Source organism: Lepeophtheirus salmonis, chromosome 14 (genome assembly GCF_016086655.4).
Source record: "Lepeophtheirus salmonis chromosome 14, UVic_Lsal_1.4, whole genome shotgun sequence".
NCBI classification, from domain to species: Eukaryota; Metazoa; Arthropoda; class Copepoda; order Siphonostomatoida; family Caligidae; genus Lepeophtheirus; species Lepeophtheirus salmonis.
This window is the reverse complement of record NC_052144.2, coordinates 24,624,804-24,649,680: the sequence shown is the minus strand read 5'-3', so window position 1 is coordinate 24,649,680 and position 24,877 is coordinate 24,624,804. Positions and strand designations below refer to the sequence as shown.

Sequence of the window (24,877 nt, the reverse complement as noted above, 5' to 3'; positions counted from 1 at the left end):
ATAACTTTTTTCACCAACTGAACAGTCCACAGTTCGCAGTTTCCAACAGAGGGCTGCGTTTTCTTTGTTTGGCTGACAAGCAATATTTCTAAACTTAGCAATATAACTAAACAAGAGTCGGCCCTCCAGACTTGTTTGACCATTTAAATGGGCCACTGAAGTTAAATATATTTTGGGTTAAGTTTATGATTGTGTTTTTTGCCTATTTCAGACGTGTAACATCCATAACCCAAAAATGTAACATCCGACGGCAATATTTTGTCATTATTTCTTTAACAGAAAAAAAAAAGATTTTCTAAATACGACTTTTGGGTACCTCAAACCCTTCCCTAGAAGATGATATTTAACATTGATAGTCTTTGAAAGATACATTCCCATAGTTTTTATTATGTGTTCAGTTAGTCCAAAAAGCTTGTCCAATTCCCTCACATGGGTAACTCTGAGAACCCTTCTCTCAAAATTCAAAAGTTCCAAATATTTCATATTGCAGGCTTATCTTTATACCAAAATGTCTAACTAAAATATGTATGTATATTCAATTTTTTAATTCAAATCAATAGCTTATTAATGTTAAGCTTAGTAGCCGAATCTCAGATTGCAACGTCCATAACGCAGGAATTACCCATATCAAATATTTACAATGTGTATAAAAAGCTAACTAAAAAATATGTAATCGTTTCAAGTATACTTAAAGCACCATATATTTGTATTTATTCTTACTCAAGGCTTGATTAAAGCAGTACCTCGGTAATTGTACGACTTGTACATGTCAAACAATTCAATATCCGTCTAAAAAATGAAGTCCTAATTTTCTTCTAACAACGAATTGTGAATGATTTAACAGTAAGGTTGTATCAGACTTTGAAAAAAGTCCCAAATTTCAAGGAACTCTGTTTAATGCATTATTGTCATTTAGATCACAATAAGTGACTATAGTTTATTAATGGAATAAAAAGGGATTCAATTGAATTTAAACTTTTAGCATCTTCCATTCTTATAACTTTTTTGACATTATATTTAATTAAGGTTTAAATTATTTAACCATCGAATACTTCCCAAGGAAGTACTTGCATTAGAATTTGAATGGAAGGGCGAATAAAACCTATTTAAAATATATGTTTTTGTTGCACTAAAATAAAAAATATATTTAGTTTGTGAATATAGGAGCATTTTATTAGTAATTTTAGTTTTTTTATTTCATAAAAGCAATTTTTGTAACTTTAAACACCTCTATTTTCGTGGCAAAATTTATTTAAGACTAAGTGTTATTGTTAAAATAATTATGTATATAGAAAAATGATGCTCATAAAGTAAATTAAAAAATATTAATTCTAGTAAAGTTGTTTTATGTTATTTTACAAAAAACTTTCCTCAAGTATGTTGCCATAATATCAAAATTGCTGGTCAAATAGTCTTTATAATTTGTAAATTCTATTTATGTTTCAATTCAGCTCCTTTTGTTTCGTTATACTTTTTTTTTGTTCAAGGTTTATTTGTTCATTTTTATTATATCTTTGTGTACATTGAAACGCAAAATACATCACTAGTCATATACATAATAATAAAACTATGTTTTCTTTAACTTCTCTTGCACAATACAAATATTTTGTTTCGGAATATTGTAAAGTTTCGGTCATTTTCTTGGGCATAACTGCAAGTTTGATCAGTATTTTCTTAGTTTTTCAAATAAAATAAATGTTTGATCAGTATTTTCTTAGTTTTTCAAATAAAATAAATGTTTGAATCAGAGATTATATGCGAATTTCAAAAATAAGTTTTTGTGGCTATAATCTCTTCATTAGAAATAAATTCCGTAAATAAGTCGTTTACAAAATTACCAATATTTTATTCAAAACCGGAAGCAAATGGTTGTCAAGACTCTCACCCTCTCATATATGGCCGTTAACCTGACTGCAAGATCTGTAAGATCCAAGAGCAATGATTTGTATGTGTTCATTTTCATGGATCAATGGTGATTGGGTCACAACGTTACGGATCGGTGGTTTTTGAGTTATATATACATAAGGGTTCTAAGTTATAATTTATATTCATTATTATTTGTGTATTATTTCCTTGTATATTTAAAAAATATATAAAACATTGCCAAATCATGTTTTCCTCTTCTCCCTTCTTCTTCCTACATATAATAAGAAATATGTCACAAAATGTTTAATTATAGCAAAGTACTTACATTCTATGAGGGTGGAAGTGAGTAGAGAGGGGAAAGTTCAAGTGAAAGCATCTTCATTGGGAAGAGGGGAGGAAATATATAGAAAATTGAATCAACCCCAAAAAAAAAAGTATCATACTTTTAAAAGAAAAAAAATAATAATTATTTCATTAGATACTCAACAGTCGCAAAGAAACTTCATTCTCTTAACTAATCTATTTTCAAAATGGTGAGATAAAATTATTAAATATTATTAATTGATCCTTGCCAATTTTTATTAATTATTGTTCCATAGATGGAAATCACGATGGAGGATTTTGAACATTGGCTCTCTGGTGTAGAAGAAAGATTCCAAAGTATGCAGAAAAAACCTTTAACTCGAGTAGAAGCTTGTCAATTTCTATCTAATACTAAAGTAAACAGTGTTTTATAAAATCCTAATCTATGTAAATCATTAAACAAATTATTTAAAACTTCTGTATGTATGTAGTTAAAGAAAGATTTGCACCACGCCCGCAGGATTATATTTTGAGGGGGGCTTGGTTTTTGAATTTTTTTTTTAAATTCGATGAATCAAATTTTTTGGAAAAAAATTTCAAAATTTTTATTTCAAATATTAATTTTTTTGGAAAAAAATATCAAAAATCTACAACTACTCACAAAAAATTAAATTTTTTGGAAAAAAAATCAAATTTTAACTTTCTAGTAAAAAGTAAAAATTACTTAATTTAGGGAGGACTACTGCAGACGTCCCTGATTTGAATAACTTATTATTCATCAAGTGAGTTTAATTTACGAAAATGACCATGTTCTTTAGGGTCTCAAAGAGGAAGTCAATAATCAAGATTTGCCTACGGATGTTGACTCGAATGACTCAAGAATTGCCTACGTAATTGGTCGCTATAATAAGATAATATCCGACTTGGCAGAGAACTATGCCAAGGCTGAAACTCTATGTATCTGTTGGAACAAATTGGATTCTGATATGGCTGAGCTGACCACTGCTCTCAAGTAATATATTAAACAACAAATTGTATTGAGATAATTGATTTAATTCATGAGTTATGTTATAGTAGCGGAGGTGCTGAAAAGCTAACAATGGAGCGCTTGGAATCATCTTTGGCTCAACTAAAGGAAATGTTTGCAGAGAGAACTTCCATTTTAGCAAATCTAACCAAGCCTGAGGCAGACTCTTCCGTATCTCGTTAATGAGGGATCTCAATATAGTAATTACCTTAGCATTTTGTATGAAGTAACCACATTTTCAGTTGTTATTTTTTTTACACTGCCTTTTTATACTCTAATTTAATAATTGTACATAATATCTTATTGAAAGATTAATACAGTAATGATAACACATTTATTTTTGTATCTGACACTTAATTTCAAAGACCTTTACGTATTTATTTTTTACCAACAAACAAAATCCTTTTTATAACAAAGGATTTGAATAACTCGTTTTGATCAGCAAATTAAAACAAAATATTACAAGAACAAAAAAATATAAAAACAAATATTTAACAAGGATATATAAAAAGATTGGGCTTATTATAAGAATGCATACATTTAGTTCTCGTAAAATATATATATATAAAAATCACGCAACTTTGCTTTGAAAAAACTGAAAAATTAATGTGTTTTACATGATTCCAAATATATAGATAGACATGGAAAACTCATAAAAGATCTAATAAAAATAACTAAAGCTCTGGAAGAGTATCGTTCTTTTGACGAATAAAAAACATGACATCTTCTAATTTGGCTTCAACATCTCGTAGCCATCTTCCCCCCTTAAAAAAGTTACCACCGTTGAAACCACTCTTCCAAATGGCCTTTTTCCCACTTCCTGTAGGTAAATAAATGTCTCTTTTTCTTTTACCTTCTTCGAGGACAGGGGCAACCAATATCTATGTATAAGATAAAGTTGAATATTTATTTCATATCACATTTTATAATATCAAACATTTTTCATACCGAATCTCCAATCATAAATTGATCGTCTATAGTTAAGGCAACACTATCATTTGGATTCAACATCCAAAGAGGACGGATAACCGGCAATGATGTCTGCATCGCACCATTAGAGAACGTAAGTAAGCATGGATTGACGATATCCTTGCGTATGCTTTTCAGCTTTTTTGCCACTTTTGAGATCTGAAATACAAATTATCATAGCTCAAAAGAAACAAATATGTAAATTAAAGTTACCTTTGTTAATGGATAGAGAGTCGGAGGCTGAAGGAAGTGTAGCATGGGTAAAAATGTATTCAGCTGCCACCATCTGACATATAGTTCAAATTGTACCAGTATACCTGGATCTGATGGCACTCCACCAACGGGGCCAGGATTAACAAACGGATAATCAACGACACTCAAATGTAATACCTTTGGAATAATGGTTTGTAAATTGGACCAATTGGACTTAGGCGTACTTAAAAAGACAAAAGCCGGAGCCTTTGGACGTCTGTAATGTAAATATGATCCGATATGTTTATTTGTGTATTTAATTTTATTGATATGTACTTACTTTGAGGAAGCACCACTAACTCCAATCACTGGAACTTGGTCCATTACATGCTTTGTGAAGTGTTCTCCATACAGATCCGGATTGTCTAATGGAACAGAAAACTAAAGACAATGAAAAAGAAAAAAGTTAGTTTAGAGGTTGAGAAATAAAACAAATTTCGTTGAAACTTCTCACGTTAAAATACGTCGGAACATGGAAAGTATTCCCAATATCTAAATAGAACAATGCCTCGTTATTCAAGGTCTTGCTTAGTTTTTCTAAGCGAGTTTGTAACCATTGCACAGTCATATTGTTCGTTATATCCAAAAATGCCGTACTTGGAATGTTCTAAATGTAAATAATATAAATAAGTTCAAATAATTATTATCCATTGCAATCCACTTACATCAAACCACGTGAGAGCAGGAACATTTTTTGGAGAGTTGCGCTCTTTAACAAATATTTCCTTTTGAACTCCCACTCGAAAGTTTTTTGACTCAGTGCTTACATATGGATTCACAGTTAGAACAAGCTGAAAGCCACTATCTTTAATAATTTGTAAAGTTTTTTTTATATCTGGAAAGGCTTTGTTATTGAATTCAAAGTCTCCCATATATTTTTGCCATCGATGATCAAGGAGTAAGTATCCCCTATCGTTGTCATTTTGAAACTTTCGACGTCCAAGTACTTCTTCGATGTATTTTTCAAGTAGATCATGCGATACGGGGAATCCTTCATTTTTAGAGTTGAGTTGCCAGATGGGCTTCTCTAAAAGATGTTGAAGTGTATCTAAGTCCTTTTGACTGTGACCCTCCCAAAATGACTCAGGAAGAAGTTTGGAATGAACAGTTTTAATGTCCTGTTCTACACAAATCGTGTAGTTCAATCGAGGCAAATTAAATCGATGATAGTAGTAAGCAAAGTTATCAAATCTAAGGATTAAATAATCGAATGAGAAGAATGGAAACGACATAACCCTAGAAAATAATTACCTTGCTTGAATACAAAATTTACTTTCGTTCATAGAAACAAAGAGTGGAGTGTGATCCTCAATGGTCAGAGAAAAGCCTTTACTATTAAGAAAATACTTTTTAATCACGTTTCCCCATTCTGTATTGTCCTATTCAAAAATATGTACAATCAAAAATAATACAACTATAATCAAATTACCTCATCGCCAGTCACAAAAGGAGAATTACGTATCTGTCCTTTATCCAATGGCCATGCAGCGCCAGCTGTCTCTCCTCCACCGTACCAATGACCATGATCCTTTCCAACAGGGAAACAATCAATTGGACTGACGTCTTCATGAAGTGACTGCCAATGTAAACTATAACAATTCATTCCTTCTTTTAAAAGAGACTTTTTCATTTCGAGTCGGGCCTGATTTTTCCATTCAATGCAGATGTTATCCTCTTTCTTTGGGGATAACTCTTCATTCTTGAGCGGAGAATCTGTTAAATTAAAACTCAAGGATCCTTTTTTCGTATTTTGAGTATTTTTACAGGGATAGGGGTGCACCCCTTGAGTAAACTGGCCTCCAAGCTCAGCTTCAACTGTTAATGCATTTTCTGCATTGAATATAAAAATTCTACCAAGGGACTCTTCCAATTTTACCCGACCAAATAAGCGCATCTATAAGAGATAGGAAAAAAACTTAGAAATTTGAAAATAATAATTATAATTTCAGCTGAGTATTTGGTGTAGGGTCATTCCACACTAAGCGAAAAAAAACAAAAAATAACTCATATCTCAGAATTGGCTATTTCGGTATAAAAATATGAAAGTTTAAAATCATTTGGTGCATCAGTCCAAGAAATACGATCGTTTAAATTTAGGAAAATGAAATCTACTTTCTTCAAAAAATGGAAGCGAAATTTAAATCAGCTTTACTTGCATTTTTTACGCAAAAATGTTCAAAATTTGAATGTAAGTTAAATTCAAAAAAATGTAAATTTTGTGCATGTTAAATTATGTTAGTAGACTTACGAAATGTATACAAAAAGTTAGATGCTTTTTCAAATTTCGCAGGCAAGAACCTATATGTATTTACTATTGCAGCTACATATATAATACATTTGATTAGTTTGTGAGAGACATATATGTTAGAACTGCTTAATTTTGATACAAGAATGATCGCATTTTTTGGCCAAAAACAACAAAATCATCCCTCAATGCCCATATTCACCAGATTGGGCCCCATGTGACTTTTTCTTGTTCCCAAAACTGAAGAGATCTATCATAGGACAGAGATTTGAAATGATTGAGAAGATTAAGACTGCATCGCTGGAAGAGCTTAAGGCTATACCGAATAGCGCTCATGAAAAGAGCTTCAAGAATGGAAAAATCGTTGACACAAGTGTATTTTATCTGAGGGGGACTTTTTTGAAGGGGACAACATAAATATTGATGATTAAATAAATATTTTTTTCTAAAAAAATAAAAAGTACCATAACTTTTTGAACACACCTCATATAAGATTTAGGAAAAAGAAATCCATTATTTTTAACTGATTTTTTTATTTATTAATATTTATCTCCTGAGCAATCAAAACAGTGCTTATATTACGCTCAGACTCGACGATTGCTATTATTTTATCCATTTTTGTCTACCATTGGCCTTTGACATCAAAGTTACCGAAACGAAACCGTGACAACCTACTATAGTATCAGGACCATAAGTACTATTTTCAGTTTCCTGGCTGCAATTTCCACATTATCATAGAAAAACTGTAAAATATGGTTTATGTTCTTTTTGCTGGTATTCATCTTTGTATACGCTCAAAAAAAACTGAGTCAAATAACCACAAAACTGTCTATGAAGTTTTTTTTAGCACGAAGTGTTAACTTTTTAACACCATCCATCGTAAACCGATCGCACTTATGCAACACGTGATACACTTTACCAAAGCCTTTTAATTGAAAAATAATGGATTTTTTACTTCACTTATTATAATCCCGCAAAAAGTGCCAAAAGTAACTTACAATACAATTGTTTTAAGGCCAATATTAGGCATATGCCGGAACAGGATGAAAATAATCATTATAATTTTGTTAACCATATAATTATTACTAAATTACACTATGGTTAAAAATCAGATTGAGAATCCAACTGGTAGGGGTTTTATTCAAAATTTAGCTTTAGTCATTGCGCCTTCCTCCATCGTGAATAAATACATTTTTATTTAAATATCTTAAAATTGCCTAATATTTTAACAACATATTTAAAATATATATACTTAATACTTGTAAAATTTTCAAGTTAATTGGTTCATTAAATTCAAAAATATGGACTTATAAATTTGGTAATGTTAAATAAAACATATATTAAAAATAAAAATTGTATGTCAAATATTATTAATGAAATACCAAAAATGATGTTTCTTTCATTATAAAATAGGAATTTTATTTAAGCTTGAATAAGTGTCTAATATGTTGAATTTACAAACAATTTTTTTACTATAGTGAAGTAAAGTATATTTAATTTACAAAAAATGTAATTTTCATTTCTTGCTTTACTCTACCACATGACTAAATTGGCATTAAAAATGTATTAGAAAAATACTACAAACTATTTATAATTGGATAAAAACTGAGCGACTTAATGATATTAAAATGAGGGCCTAGTCAAATTTTGTAATCTTTATTGGGGAAAATATATTTGATTTTGCTCAATTTAGAGGCACATAAAATTTGACACTGATCATGATTGGCTAATTGTGATATTAGTACTCCCTTATTGGTCATTCATATTGGGGAAGCCATCTTAATTGTTTTTTTTAAATAGTAAATGTAACAACAGAGCATGTTATTAATTCCTTACTTATTGTTGGAAAGAATAATTATTAATTTATATTTCGGAGCTTGACAAAATAAGCAACATATACTTTTCGCATGGTATTCTACTTTTACAAGTCATTGCAAAAAAACATATTTCATCAAGAAATCTATTTGCACATATGTTTATTATTTGTTCAGTATCAAATGATGGTATATTCTTCAAAATAATACATTGCTCTAATGATTTATGACTTCCACGATTAAAATTCTTTAAAGACTGATCCAACAATGTTATACAATGAATATAATATTTGTACATAAAAAGTTTCTATTAGTGAGTTACTCAATGTCAACATGTGTGTAATTTATCAATTAAAATCAAATAGACAGCGCATGAAAATGTATATATACATATGTAATCGAATAATTGCTCATTAATTTCATAAATTGAACATAAAAAATTCTTACCTCACCAACGTGTCTATAATGAGTAACATGTGCAGTTCCAACAAAGAGCACAATGAGAAGGAATAAAACAGTCACAAAAATTTGAAGCTTAATGACTTCCGACTTTCTGATGGGAATGACAGCATGGTTCACTCTATCCATTGCATTGGAGACAAGGGATGTGACTGAGGTATAGCGTTTGAGTGAGGAAAGACTCAGAGTATCGAACTTTTCCGTACTAATGGAGGCTCCTGCTGTGTAGGCTCTAGGTCGAGGTGCAATATAAGGAATGTCTTCTTTTTCTAAGGATATGGCGGTCTGCTCTTGGAGAGGCTCCTTTTCCTCTTCCGTTCCACTAGAACGAGAAATTATTATTGAAGAAAATTATAACCTGAATCAAGGTTAATAGAAATACAAGGTTAGACCATCATGTAATCGGGCTTGCTAGAATTTTCAATCTGATGTATTGTACCGACTACTGGGCAATACAGGCAGGTTTTGATAAAACACGCAACCACTCATAGTCTATGACGTCACTATTGCTAGAATTTTCAATTTAATCTATTTGATCTATTTACTATTTAATCCACTGCTGATTTTGACAAAACACGCAACCACTCATTTACTATGACGTCAATATTAAAAGCGTGGTGGAAGTCAAATATCAGTCGTACACGCGTTATAACATAACCTTGTATTTCTATTAACATTGAATCTGAATGAACTTTGATAAAATTATAGTCAATTTATGATGACGTATGTTGTTTTTTTGTTTATAAATGATTGACAAAGGTTTATGAAGAGTTTTGGTATTAAATGATGCATGAACTATGATCAATTATGCATAAAATATGTACTATTGGTAGGAAAAATAAAAGATAACAAGAATTAACATGGTAAACCTGACAATTTGAAGAATGCATGGAAGGGGGCAGCTGATCTGTCATGACATTTATATATTAGATCAGCTACAAGCAAATGCGAGAGGTAGGAAATACCCTTTCCACAAATATAGAGATCTTATAGGCTGGAATTAGTCCGATCCTATTCTTAATTCTAATCCAAATCGAAGAGGGACATACATACACTTATAACTTCCAGTCGAACCCCCATTGTTACTCTTAGTCTTTCATGAACACAAGGACTAGTTAATACTTTATACTTAGATATTTTTGCTTGAAGAATTTTAGAATAGTGACAACAGTTTAGAAAAAGCTTTTTCTTGTTGCTCTTTCTAGGACATATTTTATACACCTCTGATTATGATCTGGGTTAGTCTCTAAACCAAGACAGTTTACAATCAACATTTTTGAGTTTCATGCGTGAATAATAGATTATTGATTAAATATTCAAATAAGATATCCATCAAAATCTTTATATTTTGTTATAAAATATATCTGAAGTCTTGCATTAAGTACTTCATTACCAAGATTTATAATAAAATTATTAGATCCTACACTCCCCTTCCTGAACAAAGACAATTCCACACATTAAAAAATGAACATATACAATAATATAACTTCAATCTTTTTTATCCACTCTCAACCTCAATTATGAAAAGGAAGAAAAAAAAACACCTTCTGTATTGTTCTTGTTACTAACAATTAGTTTTATTAAGAAAATAGGGATCAATTATTATATACATTATATTGATTATCTTATCAATAACTGAGTATTAAATGACACGAATTCTAAACGAAGGCCCTCGATTTATAAGAAGTTAGTATAAAAATACATATCCTATGTGATACCCTTTTTGAGTTCATAATGCGTAGAGTCGGCTGAATTTAATCTAACAAACTGATCCAACACATGAAAATTAATGTACCTAAAGAGTTCAAAAGAATATACAGAGCATATTTGTTTACTTCATACAACTAATCGTGTATCTCCTCATAAAAAATATCAAAAATTAAGAGGTTCAAAATATACATGCTCCTACAAGAATTTATATTAGTTAGTTCATCAAGTATATGGATACTTTTATTCTTCTTTACAATCATAAGGGATTCTTTCTAGAGCGGTTTTAACCGATATTTCGATTTAAAACTCTGTTTGAAACCAGATACTAAATTTTTCTACATAAAAAAGTCATAAAACAATTTTCTTTCTAAAAAAATACTTATTTTTTTTGTGGGTTCGATATTCAAAACAATTTTATAACTTTCGTACCAGTCTAGAATTTTCAGACCCAAATCCTACACAAAATTGCCATGCTTGATCTTTTAAATCACACATATGTGAAGTAAACTGAAATCCTTAGAATAAATACCACAGCATATTAAATTTGTTTTAAAAAGGATATTGCTTGATAAATGCATCCTTTTAAAACATGATAATAACATTGTTGCAAAGGGGAAAAATTATGTATATTATTGAAGTATTACTTAAACTTCTTTTAGGTATGTTTGTTTTTTATATTCACAGATAGGTTAAAATTCATTTTATATTAGAGTTTATACGGATTTCAAGTCAATAATGAAAATATTTATGCATATTTTTGGCTTAAGTTTCGATAACATATGTATGATGGTCAAAACAACCTTATCCGAGATCAATAGAAAAATATGATTAGTGTGGGGTTTTTTTTTTCTTTCTTTCTTTTTTGAAGCGAGGATCTTTAGAATAGTGATGGTTTCAGCTTGATCCTGACACCGAAAAAAAAAAAAAAATATTTAGACTAAGAATTTGAGAGGTTGACATTGAAACTTTTAAAAATTTAGTCTCATGATTCACATCACCCCTCACAGGAGTGCCAGAGGCAATTTTAAAGTTAAGGGGTAGATTCATAAAAAGGACAACAAAATGGTTGAAGTCAATGGCCCCTGAGGTCCCTCTATTATGACGTCCATTTTCTTGCATCAATAGGAATACGTTAGAATTTCAGGAATATTTTGATTTAAGTATAATTTGATTTAAGTAACACGATGGATGAAATTAAGTTATATATATGCCTAATCACGAATAAGTAAAAGTGAGATTAGATTATATTTACTTAGGTGATTTAATCCCCCCCCCCAATATACAGATACATCTAACCAGATCCCATATAGAATTGATTATTTCATACTTTTATGTATTTCGCAACATTTCTTCCAAAAAGAAAAAGAAACAGAAAAAGGCCCAAAACTAGTTGGGAGCTAGATAATTTTTCTTGATTGTGAATAAGGTGTGCGCGTCTTAAACTGAACACTCCGTTAAATTTGACACCATGCACATATTCGTGATTTTATTGAGTTGAAACCGGTTTATACTTCGAGGCAAGGGTCTTGACTAGTTATAATCAAAACTCCTGCAGAATCTAAATAGCAACAGTGAAACAACAGCCGATAATATGAAGAGACGTCGAGTCGCAATTTTGGAACTTTCTGCGTGTGGAAAAACTCCCACTGAAATTGCCAAGGCTCTGAAATGCAGCTGCATCACCGTTTACAGCGTGGTAGACAAAGGAACTCCTGAGGCGACCACAAGATCTAAGTCAAGGCCTCGATGGTTGGACGAAATATTTGCTTGGAGGACCACGAGAGGCTTAACTCCGAGACGTACTGCCAATACTTGAAGGACAAAGTGTTCCCTTGGGCCAGGCTACTTACGGGGATAGGTGGTGGTGGCAGCAGGACGGTGCCAGCCGCCACACTAGCAACTTTACCCAAGAGTTCCTTCAGATCGAGACTCCAGCCTTCTTCGATCGGAATTCTTTGCCGCCTCACTCGCATAATTGTTTTCCGCTTGACTTTGCAGTGTTTGTGCGTTCAAAGGAGATGCTGTGGGGAGTCCAATACAAGTCCATGGACCAGCTGCCCTCAAGAATGCCTTATCCAACCATGACCAGAGCTTCATCGCCAAGTTATGCAGCAAGTTCCGGTCCAGCCTGGAGCTGGTAGTGGAGAACATGGGCCTCCATATTGATTAGACATATGTCTAAGACTCTCATCTTTCATGTTAAATAAATTAATTTGTCGACCACTTTAAAAATTACAGAAACTATTTTTCAAAATTTCAGAATGTTCAGTTTTAGACGCGCACACATGAAAAAGTTAATCATTGTTACGAAAATCGGACCTTTTTAAAGTTTTGATTATATATATTCAAACCTCTTATTTCCGCCTTCATAGTTTTAAAAACAATAACGCCATACGGAGAAAAAATTCTGAGTGTATCATGCTTTTTTTTAAATGATTGCTTGTTTTTTTATCATTCTTGTTTGTTTTGACATTTTTATACCATTAAGAAAAGGTTTCTGTATCTATTTCTTAGTCGGTTTTTATATTCTAATAGTGTTTGTGAAGCTTTTTGTTTATGAGTTTGTGATAGCTGTATTGTTTTAGATTTTTAGGTCTTTAGAAGTAGGAGCCGCAGAAGTCCGCAGGATTATATATATATATTTTTGGGAGGGGGCTTGGTTTTTAAATTTTTTTGCAAAAATTTAAATTTTTGACCCATAGCATAGTAATTAAAAATTTCATATTTTATATCATCATTATTTTTTCTTCCAAATTGATATATTTTTTTTTTCACGTCAATCATTTTTCAAAAAAATCTTTGATTGGGCGGGGGCCATAGACCCACCAGCCCACTGCGGATGTCCGTTTGAAGGAAATTAATTTTTAACTATAATGTTTTTTTTATTTAGCTTACCCTAAAAAATATGGATACAAACGAATATTTGTATTGAAAGTTACCAAATACATCTACTAGGCGAAATAATGTTTGTCAGCATAAAATGAAAATTAAATTATTACAAACTCGTTTATGAAGCCTACGAAAAGAGGGAAATGCTAAATGTAAAGACAACATAGCATTTTTTGTAGCGAACGTGTTCCTGTGAACAATTCCGGGTTAGATTTAACGTTTACATATACCCAATCAGTGCAACTCCATCTCAACAATTAAAGGAACATTTAAAAAAAAACTTGTTTGGTAAAATAGCCTAACTACCAATAAATTTTGGGGATTTGTTTTTGTTTCTTTGTTAAAGAAATTTGAAGGATATATATAGTTTTGGACGTGTGAGATATCTTTTGTATGTAAAAAAACAGTTTCTTTGTTAAAAATGAAGTTTCGCTTTCATTTAAATGTATATTGACTAATTCAAAACCCTAATAAGGATCAATCAATGTAGAAAATCTGTCAGAACTGACAAAAAAATACAATGTAATGTTATGTAATTTGGGTATTGTCGTGTTCAATCTTAGAAATATCGTTGTTAATACTCAAAAACTAGTCACAAAACTAAACTTTTTACGCTCTAGAAGCATTTTCTCCAGACTCAAATTGCCTTATTTTTCAACTATTCCCTAGAAGCAAGCTAATAATATAAATAATAATAAAAAACTTGGGATTCCTTAAATATTTATGTTAGTATTGCAAATTTGATTAGACTCGACCTTGTTAGAAATCAAAACTCTGTTTATTTTTAGTAATAAAATTAATAATTTCTTCTTTATTGTATCTTCCAGTTTTTAATTAAATACAATGTTATTAATGCTAAATAATACGAAAACAGTTAAAAACAACAATCATTTATTCGCAAAAAGAAGTTTATATCGTTGCTAGAGTCGTAAAAAATATGACCATAGACAAGTGTTTTTATTTTCCAATGATAAATCATTGGTAACATATTCTTGAAGAGAAAATATCAAAAGTATAAATTAATCAATAGTGTGTGATAGACGAAGAATAACCAGGGGCCTCCGCAGGATTATATTTTTAGGGGCTTAGGTTTAGTTGTTTTTTTTTTTAACCAAAACTTATTTTTTTTTTTTTGGCAAAACATTTCAAAATTCCAAAAATTAAATTTTTGAAAAAAATTTCAAAATTCTTAGCTATTGACAAAAAATTTCTAATATTAAATTTTAAAAAAAAAAATTAAATTTTCTTATAAAAAGGAAATTTTGCTTAATTTGAGGAGGACTACAGCCCTTCCAGGCCACCCCCAGCGGACGCCCCTGGTAACCCTTAGTGTTTTTTTGGGGAGTATAAATCTCAGTCCCTATTGGACTCAGATTAGATCTGAGGATGGACATCGGAATAATTCCTGTCTATATCCTAGCTAGATACAGAGTTGGATATGCGTTTATTCTCTTTATCATACAGCTACTCGTAGCTAATCTAATTACACATCATGACATCTAAGCTGTTCTCTTTCCAAATATTCTTCAAAATGTCAAAAATAACATGTTTTTTTAGCATACCAGCCAGTCATAATTTCTACAGCTCATATAATTGTCATACAGACATCATTGAGCTTTATTTAATGAGGATATGTCCCATTTATAAGCCTCAAAAAGAATGTGAGACAACTATACTTGAATCAACTTCTATTAAACATAATCACAAGAAAGAGGCATTTGTTTGTAAAAGATAAATTCTAGGAAAAATTTTTATAAAGAAAGGATTATTCTTTCTTTCATTATCGCTTATTCAACATGCATTTGTAAATTACTGCTACATAGGCACCAAAAGGAAATGATAGCATCAATGATAAGTAAAGTGACGGATATTGTTATTAAATAAGGTGGTATAGAACGTAAAATGTTTAACTTGTATAAAATCATAGCATGTACAAAAGTCCATAGATCAAACTATGTTGTTAATTCGAACTCAAATTGGGGGAAGGGGTGGATAATAAGCCTACAGGTTATTTGTACCTTTTTTAACATGCCAATAATTAGATGTAGATTACAATCAAAAATCCTCGATTGTTTTATGGATGTTCAAAGGTATGTACGAGTACCTATGCTTCAAATATTTTGCGGTGAAATACAGTGCGGTATATCTAAAGGCCATACAACATTGACTAAGCATAATTATAATTTATTCATGCAATTAGGTACATGACTCGTGTTGAAAATAATCTCATTATACATCAAGGTTATTGTGTCATGTGTCTTAAAGTAAATTAGATCATTTGAGAATAGAGGAGATTAAGGTAATGGAGCAAATGTTTCAATAGTCTTCTCTGTTTGTATTTTAGAGATAAAAGATTGGGCCTACACTTTAGAACAGTTCCAGGACAGTCCAACCGGTTTTTTTCATTGGTAGTGTTTTTGTCAATCTTATGAGAAACGTACTAAAGAGATTTGGGGACATTGGTGTATTTTGTTCTGGGGAAATGTTACCCAACAATAAGAGAGTGCTTAGTAAATGATTATGTTAAAAAAGTAAGGTAAAGGAGCAAAAAAAGGATAATTTTGCTCCTTTATTTTACTTTTAAAACCGGAATTTTCATCATCATTTTTTGGGAGAGAGGCAATTTGTGTTTATTAATAAATGTCGCGTACAAGCTGGGATATTGTACAAATTGCAATAAAATACAAAGAATTTTCCTTACTTTTGGTGAGTATGATAAAATTATAAATATTCCTTTATTATTGAATAATGATCATATTTGTCTAAAGTAATCACAAGTGCGAGAAACACAGAGAATGTGTCGTAGAGTTGTATGTATAAGTGCCTGTTGGACGTAGAGTAGCTTGATGATCCACATTGGGACAATAGATATAGAGTAGGATTTGTGTATAATTCCTACATATCATAGCTAATGAAACGCTATGACAGCCAAGCAGTTTTCCTCCAAAACATCATTCAAATTGTCAAAATTATCATGTGACTTTCATACTAAAATACTGACAGAGTAATTTTTGACTTATCTGATATAAGATATTAATAGAAAAATGTCACTTTGGCACATTTGAGACATTATTTATTGTCAATAAATAATAAATACGAATTGATCAAAATTAAGTTCAAACATTTATTAATAGTAAGTAATCAAAATAGTTGGTATTATGATAAATTAATACAATATCATACATGGTGCGGCGTAAAAATATTTACACTTTCAATCTAGAACTTTATCAAGATGTATTTCAGCAACCAGTTGTAATAGGGTATTTCACTAAAATAAAAATAACTAATATGACGTCTTGACTACCCTCATTATCGATGTAGCCCCCCCTTGGCAGCAATGATGGTTTCCCGATAACCATGGAAGGCCTAGTACCTATTGCAGATGTAGTCCTCAGACATGGCATGCCAGTGCTGGATGACGGTGTCCTTGAGGTTGTTGATATTTGGGTGACGGACGGTGCAGGCCTTGGACTCAATCTGCACCCAAAAAGTGAAGTCCAATGGGTTTGCATCTGGTGATTAGGGGGCCACATCTTCTTTGGCAAGAAAGGCAAGTTGTCCTCCACCCACTTCTGGGCCTTTATGGACGAGTGTACAGGAGCACCATCCTGCTGGAACACCACGTTTATGTCCGGGTAGTTGGTGTGGACCAATGGTAACAACTTCTCTTCCTTTGTTTTTTTTTGCTAGTGTCCAAAAAAAACCTTGATTTATGTAGCAAAAACGATGTGTAAAGATTTTTTCGCCGCACCCAGTACATTCAAATTTAAATTGAACAATTTAAAACTTCTACAAAATAATTAATCTTACACAACTGATACGTGTATTAATGTTGGATTGACTCTTGAAATAAAATTATTTTAAAATGAATATGATATTCCCTGACTTGTACATAGAAAATTCATTTCCAGAGATGTAAATTCTAAGTATTTACTCGCACGTAAAGTTTTAGTAATTGCAATGTTTTCAAAAATAGTATTACTATCCTTCATTCTTGATCAGAAACCATCTAAGTATAAAGTAACCACTTGTGTGTGTACTCGTGAATGACACAGAGAGCATCATTGATCATTTGTTGTGTAAGTATAAGTCCTTGTTAGACTCAGAGTAGAATTATGGATCGACATCAAAGTACTTATCGATAATAAATATTATCTATGTCCTTGTTAAAAACGGCGTGGAATTAGTATTTATTCCTTTCATATCCAAGGGAGTCCGCATAATTATATACATATATATTGCTTGGTTTTTGGAATTTAAAAAAAATTAGAAAATCCAAAGCTAACCAAAAAAAATTAAAATTTTCTAAAAAATTTCATTAGTTTAATTTCAAATATTGATTTTTTTGAAAAAAAAATTCAAAAATCCACAGCTATTTATGAAAAATTAAATTTCTTGGAAAAATATTTCAAAAAAAACCCTTGATCTCTTAGCAGCTTGTAGCTTATCTAATATCGTTTGTAGACACCGTCAGTGCATAACATTGATAACTCTGTTCATTTCTTTAACTTGCGTAAAAGTTGAAACTTATCAAGTTACAAGAACTTTGAAAATGAATTATCATGAATACGTCACAAAAAGATGTAAATTAATTGAGCTCTAAAAACAAGTAACAAAATTATTCATCTAATGTTTGTATCTCGAGATATGGTGCACAGATGTTTTTCCCCCTCAATTAATTCCACTTTTCCTTAATGCCAAATTGATTCAATAAAGATATCCCTCTAGATTCACAATCTCTCAATAGATATTATATAAGCAACGTGAACAATTTTAATCTTAAAAACATTGAATAATGAATAAATGACTAACAAACGCTTCACATACTTCAATTTATATTTTAAATATATGGATGATACATTTTTCACTTACAATACTAAGAAAAAGTCAGACAGTCTTTAGTCTAGAAAATACTTCAGACCTTGTAAAAAATATTTAGTCGTCTCGGAATGGAGAGATAATATTTTTTTTAAAAAACAACAATTTTTAATATATCGTAATATATTCTGGGCAACGACAAATTACCAAACTACTTAATCTTATATAATAAAAATATATATTGTGTGTAGGAAAGACGTGCCATATTTAATAATATGTAAGTAGTTTTATTTATAAAAAAATAATATTACGAATATTGCTGGGGGTACCCGTGTTGAAGGGATAGATAGAGGGAAACAGTAAGAAAGAATGAAGGTAGAAGAAAAGAAACAGAGGGAGGGATGTAGAAAGAGACAGAGTGAAGGAGAGAAAAATAGAAAGAGAGAAGGAAAATAAGGTTTTACTTTGTTCAAAAACAGCCTCTTAATTAACTCGGAGGACCAAACAAAATAACATAGGAACATCCTTTGTTATTTTATACATTTACTTGCTAAATTTCAGACTGATTTTTTCTTATTTTTTTTACTCTAAGTGTGATAAGAGCAAAAAAAAAATATATATAAGATAATGTACAATTAAGAGCATGGGCCTTGATTCCAATAAATTGCGTTGTTTATGCCTCCAAAATGGTCCAATTTCAAAGTTATTTCATTTTTTTATTTTTGCTTTTTTTTAATGTTCCTTAAATTGGTCGGATGGAGTTGCACTGATTAGGTATGAGACATATTAAAGTATTACATTTACTCCATCTGATCTAGGAGTTGTCTTTGAAGTCCAAATACGATAAATATATTTCTTCTTCTAAAACGAACGAGTACAGAACTTACACACATTAAGCTCAAGAGAATAACTTCTCCCAAGCGTGTTGTCCATTGAACTACGTTGTTCCATTAATGACGTTACGTTATAATTCTTTAAAAAAATCAGATTATAAATAGGAGATTACGTGTCTACAGAATATTAGGACTATGAAAAACGATTAGAACAGTATTGAGTAATAAAACAACAAGACCTAATTCAATCCGAATTTGATCGGATTGATCCAAAATGAGTTACACTTTAATACGGTTTTTCATTTCTAGACTCTTTCTATAAACATGTTAAATGATGTTCACGACTTACCGAAAAATAATTTAAATTTAACTTATCAAAGTTCAGAATGAAGTTAATGATGTTTTGGGTTAATTGTATCCTTTTTGTCAGCTGTCGATGTTCTACATTTCTTACCCTGATTAGTATTCTGAATATTGACAGATTGAAAACGAATTAGCTATATTTATACTCTGACAAATGATCTCTATTCATAATTCTATGAAGAATAAGTCCCTCTATGAAGAAAAATTAGTAAATAATATCTGATTTTGAGTCTGTTTTTCTTTCACTTTTCGGCAAGAAATTTTTGAGAGAAGCAATGAATATTGCTATGTTAATTAAATACATCCCAAAGTTGCCTCAATTACATAGAAACGATATTTTGTTGTCAACTATCCAAGTTTTTGCTTCTTTTCTCCTAATCAGTATTTTTAACGTTCATTGCTTTAATTTAAATTAGTTTTTGTTAAGCTGTGAACAATTATTAAATTATAATTCCATAGTTAGGAAGAATAGACTAACTAAGAGCTGATTTTGGTCCTTTTTCCGTCTGTTTTAGGGAAATGATACGAGATACAATAATGGTAACAACGTGAGTTGTGAAAATAAGAAATATTATTTGTGGCACTTGACTGACGTTTTGAGTCTAGGACACGTCGTTATCTTTATTGTATCACTCAACCTTTCCTTCCCAAATAAACAAAAAAAAAGGCCCGAAATCATTTGGTAGTTAGCCAAATCAGTCAATCTTACCAACTGGCTCTTAAGTATCCTAGACTATCACCGTCATATATATTATTTCTTCAGCATTTTTAAAGTATATTTTTTAATATTTAAATCAATATTGTATTATTTGTTATATTATTATAGTATTGCTTGGTAATATTTTATTAAAAACGTAGCTCTTAATTTGTATTACAATATGATAGCCAACATTTATTCATATAAATAATAAGATGGCCATTATATATACATATAATATAAACGACGAAGGATCAACAAATAATTGTTTTCCTGTTCTTTTACAAACGGAGCATAAGTACAAAATTACTTATTACTTTGTGTATTTATGAAAAAGAATACATTATGAAATAGCCATGACGTATCGAGCGAGAGGAGCCAATCGACAGCTGAGAACAAAATACATAGGATATTTTTTTGTTAGCGAGATAACGCCGTGAAGAGTATTCCAGTATCCACGAAAATATTACTCCGACGTTTTAAGGTACTTAGGTATATATTTAAAACATGAAAAAACTGATATCCAATTATTTCATGAAATGTCTTCATTTTTTTTTAATTTGTATGTATATTGAAAAGAAGTGGGGATTTCCCAGAAAAATCTACATCAATTAAATCTCGAGAGTGAGTATTTCCTCACTAACACTATATCCATTACAAAGAAATAGCAATTTATTTTCGATTAACCGATAGATTGATCTTTCATGGGGACTTAATATCAAGGACAAATAGCAAAAATAAATGTCATTTCATCAATTATGCGGGAAAAAGATGAAGGGTATTGCCTCCCTCTTGATAAAGAAGATAAAAACCGTACAAACATTAGTTGATAATAATATGTATTCATTATCGAGACAAAACGGGTTTCACTTATCAAAATAACTTAATTTCATACCACAAATATGCATACAAATATTTCAGAAGGTTTATTTTTAGATACTCGTTGACTTCTAATTTATCGTCAGATTGCAAAAAAAGGGTTTAATAAATATATAAAAAATGCCTATTATATGTAATTTTCAATGCAATTACATTGAAGAATGTTTTAATCAATAACAAACCTATTAATTTCTAGATACCAGTTACACGTTCTCAAATATTTCCCGACATTTAAATATCATTTTTCATAAATAAAAAAGAAAAAAGTTTTAAATAATTATATGTACAATCAGGGAATACTAAATGGTGTTTAGGATTCCGTGGTATAATCTATAAGATATATAGTTCTTTATTAACAGAGTGCAAAAGAATACCTTGGTGTGTAGTAGTATTATTATACTATGATTTAAGACAATTATTTTGTAGAAAAAACTAAGATTATAAATGCCTGGGGTAAAGCAAAAATATTTCACTTTAATTTTTTGGTGGCCTTTTTTAGGAATAACTTACCAAAAGATAACTTCATATTCCATTTTAAACATTTTTCTAAAGCATTGCGTGTTTTGGTAGTTTTGATAGACTATGAAGCATTTTTGAAGTAGAATAGTTAAAGTAATTAATACTTATTTACCAAAAGATTTAGAATAGAGTTCTTTCAGTAAATCATTTTTATAAACTTATATATCCAATAAATAAGCTAAACTTGAAATGAGTAAACATTCCAAAATCAAATTTAGCAAATGAGGTACTATTTTTGCTAAGAGTTTTTGTCTAGTTTTCCAGGCAAAAAAATAATTTAAAAAAAAGAAAAATTTAGGGATGTCGCAATCCCAAAATTTAAACATTTAATCTAGTCATGCTCTAAGTTATAATAACATTTCCAGTTCAGACGCAAAATTTGTCGTCTACAAAAAAATTAAAAATACCGTCATCATAGATATATCAACCAGTGACGTCATCGTCAATCAATATTCATCATTTTTTATGAGTATAATTTTTAGGCATTATTGATGTAATAAGATACTTTAATTCTTGATGAAACTAACTCAAACTGAATAACTTTACTATAATATTAGAAAAAAGGATGCCTTTTAGAGACTGCTACAAAATTTAGAAAGGAGATGGAACCAATTATAAATACTATTGAAGAGCCGATATAACTTTAGTAAAATAAGACTAATTATTTAATTAAGTTTGAACTTCCTCGTATAACCAACATTAATTAAAATCACAATATTAAACTCAAATTGTCTGTTAAAATAAATGTATTATAAGTCTAAATTAGGAAAAAAAATATTACTTTTAGACAGAAAAAGGATACTGAAATAGAGTAATATTAAAAAATGTTTCCTATAGTGTGTATTTTTTGCATGAAAATCAATATAATTTTTTTTGCAAGATTACTCATCAAGTTAACTAAGAGCAACTTTTGAGAATTTTTAATATGTTGTGTAATAATGATTTGTTTTGTAATAATAAAGTTAGAAACTCATAGATGAAATTCTACCAGCTTATACTAGATTAAATTCCGATGTGAAGGGGTATATCTAGGAACTTAACAAACAAACAATGGTTTTGATAGAAATCCAAAAGTTTATTCACACCTCTGTTTAGGTGGTTCAAAAAATATAATTTTTTGAACTATTAGATATGGTTACATACTTATATATATAACCGTTTTGAATGAGTTCATAACGCTTTCGATCTAAGTAAGCTAACTTTTTTTTTTAACCTAGTCCTACAAAAATATTCTACTGGATTTTAGTGGGATATAAATAAATTTATAGAATAATAAAAAGTTATCAAAAATAGAGTAATTCTATTTTTGCTTTGATTTCCATCAAATTGGAAGAAATGAACACAAAATTAATTACGGTTAGAACTGTATGTTAAATGCAAGTCACTTTTTTTAGTAATTATTGCTGCAGTAAAGATTATTATCAAAAAAATAACTATTCACACAGCAAGTCAAGTTATTATTGTATTAAACTACAAATGCATGTAGTTTTTATTTCGCTACAATTGCCTTCTAGAGTATCAAAAATATTGTGGTTTGTTTGAGATGAGACAAGTAAAAAAAATTAATCGATTTATTCTTATTTTGTTTAATTGTTTAAATTTTTTAATTTAAATAGAATTAAATATATATTTGAATCATTCAGATTTAATCCCTTAAGACATATTAAGCCTGGCTTGCAAGCTGTATGTATGCTAAGTTGTATTTATTAGCCAATTGTAGTTTTAAATATAGGTAGATATTCCTTGGTTCAAATAGTTTTTCATAAATTTAACTCACCTCCTTCAAACATTTCTCTCCCTTGTCTTTTTTTATACTGTTTTAAATAACTACACTTCAAATCAAACATGATTTTTGGCCAAAGTAGAAACCTGAAGAATTTTTTGAAAATAAATTTCCATGATCCTTAATACCTACTAATCCAAGATCTTTAAAATAAATCTAATTATATCTAATTATTATCAAATTTAAAAATGCAACATCATGGAAAGTCTAGTTATTTAGTCATCAAAGAGCTTTTTAATTTCTAATACAAATTTGATACTTTTTAACTCTTGCTACGCAGATAGTCGCAACATTTGATGAGCCCTATTTAAATGTAATTTATGAAAAAATTACTCAATGGTATCATCTATAAATCCATCTTAAAAATGGAAAACATATGGAGCTATGTTTTCTTAAATTTTGGCGGGTCTAATTCAAAGCAAATCTGAGCGAAAAGTGTTGTAATGAACTCCGATCTTCCCCTATTTTAGATTTTTGCATATGACTCCTGGAAAAATATTAATTGAATTCATTTCTAAATAGACTCTCAAATAAACCCTACGCTAGGATCTTCAATTATAACTTCAAAAAAGATTAAATAACATTGTCACTTCAATAAAATTTATCAATGACAAAAATGATTTAGAAATCTTGTCAATTGAATATGTCAAAATTATAAATGAGTTCTTGATTTACTTTCTCAGATAGAGTAGAACCTCGGTACTCGGCCATAATTCCTTCTAAAATTCTTGTCAAGAACGAATTGATATGCGAACCAAAAAATATAGGAACAACACATTCTTTTGTAGATACCTGCCTATGATTAGAGCTAATAGAATAAGCACAAATAGTTCTGAAATTTCATACAACGAGACAATTAATAAAATAATTTGTTTTATTGGAATTCTGTATAATTAAACTCAAGATTTATAGAAGAACTGAAGTATAATTATACCTTATTAGTCAAATAAAATACTAGAATAAATACTTGAATTCCAGACAACATTAAATTTCGAACACTTTACTTCAAAATTAATTATTTCCAGTAAAGTATCTTATCTAAATTAATGATAACCTGGCTCAATATTCATGAGTGGGAACATTTGTAAACCGTCCCTTTTGAAAATTCCTGCCCTTTCAAATTGATCTTATTTCTATTTTTCTATCCTTCAATTTGCCACCCCTACCTTAAATGATACTGAACAGTTGAAAATATATTTAAAGACTTACTCTTCCTTGGTTATGGTTGAACCATCCTTGGGAGATCGAGATTCTTTGGTCACACCGTCCAGCTCATCATTTGTCTTCTCATCATCCGGACTTGGTTCTTCTTCCGGGATATCGTCTTCTTCATCATCTTCCTCTTCTCGAGAACTAGGAGCCTGAGTTGAAAGAAATGAAACTAATTTAAAACTCATGTTTGTAAGAGCCACAAACTCTTGATTGTTTTTGTTTTTTTTAAGCACTTCTTT

The 24,877-nt window shown here is 30.2% G+C and overlaps 2 protein-coding genes across 7 annotated transcripts in view; one reads left to right on the top strand and one right to left on the bottom strand.

Annotated features, from left to right (window-relative positions):
- The first annotated feature begins 1,716 nt into the window (after positions 1 to 1,716).
- On the top strand, positions 1,717 to 3,529 carry LOC121128924 (uncharacterized). Its single transcript, XM_040724539.2, has 4 exons — positions 1,717 to 2,399; positions 2,466 to 2,585; positions 2,988 to 3,181; positions 3,244 to 3,529. Exons 1-4 carry the CDS (start codon positions 2,397 to 2,399, stop codon positions 3,377 to 3,379), a joined length of 453 nt encoding a protein of 150 aa, XP_040580473.1. The 5' UTR covers positions 1,717 to 2,396; the 3' UTR covers positions 3,380 to 3,529.
- LOC121128923 (myogenesis-regulating glycosidase) overlaps positions 3,530 to 24,877 on the bottom strand; it is a 70,876-nt gene continuing 49,528 nt past the window's right edge. For all 6 annotated transcript variants that reach the window (XM_040724533.2, XM_071893558.1, XM_071893559.1 and 3 more), the window contains 10 exons: positions 24,636 to 24,787; positions 8,924 to 9,257; positions 5,847 to 6,311; positions 5,669 to 5,796; positions 5,083 to 5,608; positions 4,872 to 5,024; positions 4,698 to 4,798; positions 4,379 to 4,634; positions 4,145 to 4,324; positions 3,530 to 4,077 (listed from right to left, as the gene is read on the bottom strand). In XM_040724533.2, coding sequence (XP_040580467.1) covers positions 3,871 to 4,077; positions 4,145 to 4,324; positions 4,379 to 4,634; positions 4,698 to 4,798; positions 4,872 to 5,024; positions 5,083 to 5,608; positions 5,669 to 5,796; positions 5,847 to 6,311; positions 8,924 to 9,257; positions 24,636 to 24,787 — 2,502 coding nt within the window. In that variant the 3' untranslated portion in view covers positions 3,530 to 3,870. The remainder of the gene's footprint in view (positions 4,078 to 4,144; positions 4,325 to 4,378; positions 4,635 to 4,697; positions 4,799 to 4,871; positions 5,025 to 5,082; positions 5,609 to 5,668; positions 5,797 to 5,846; positions 6,312 to 8,923; positions 9,258 to 24,635; positions 24,788 to 24,877) is intronic.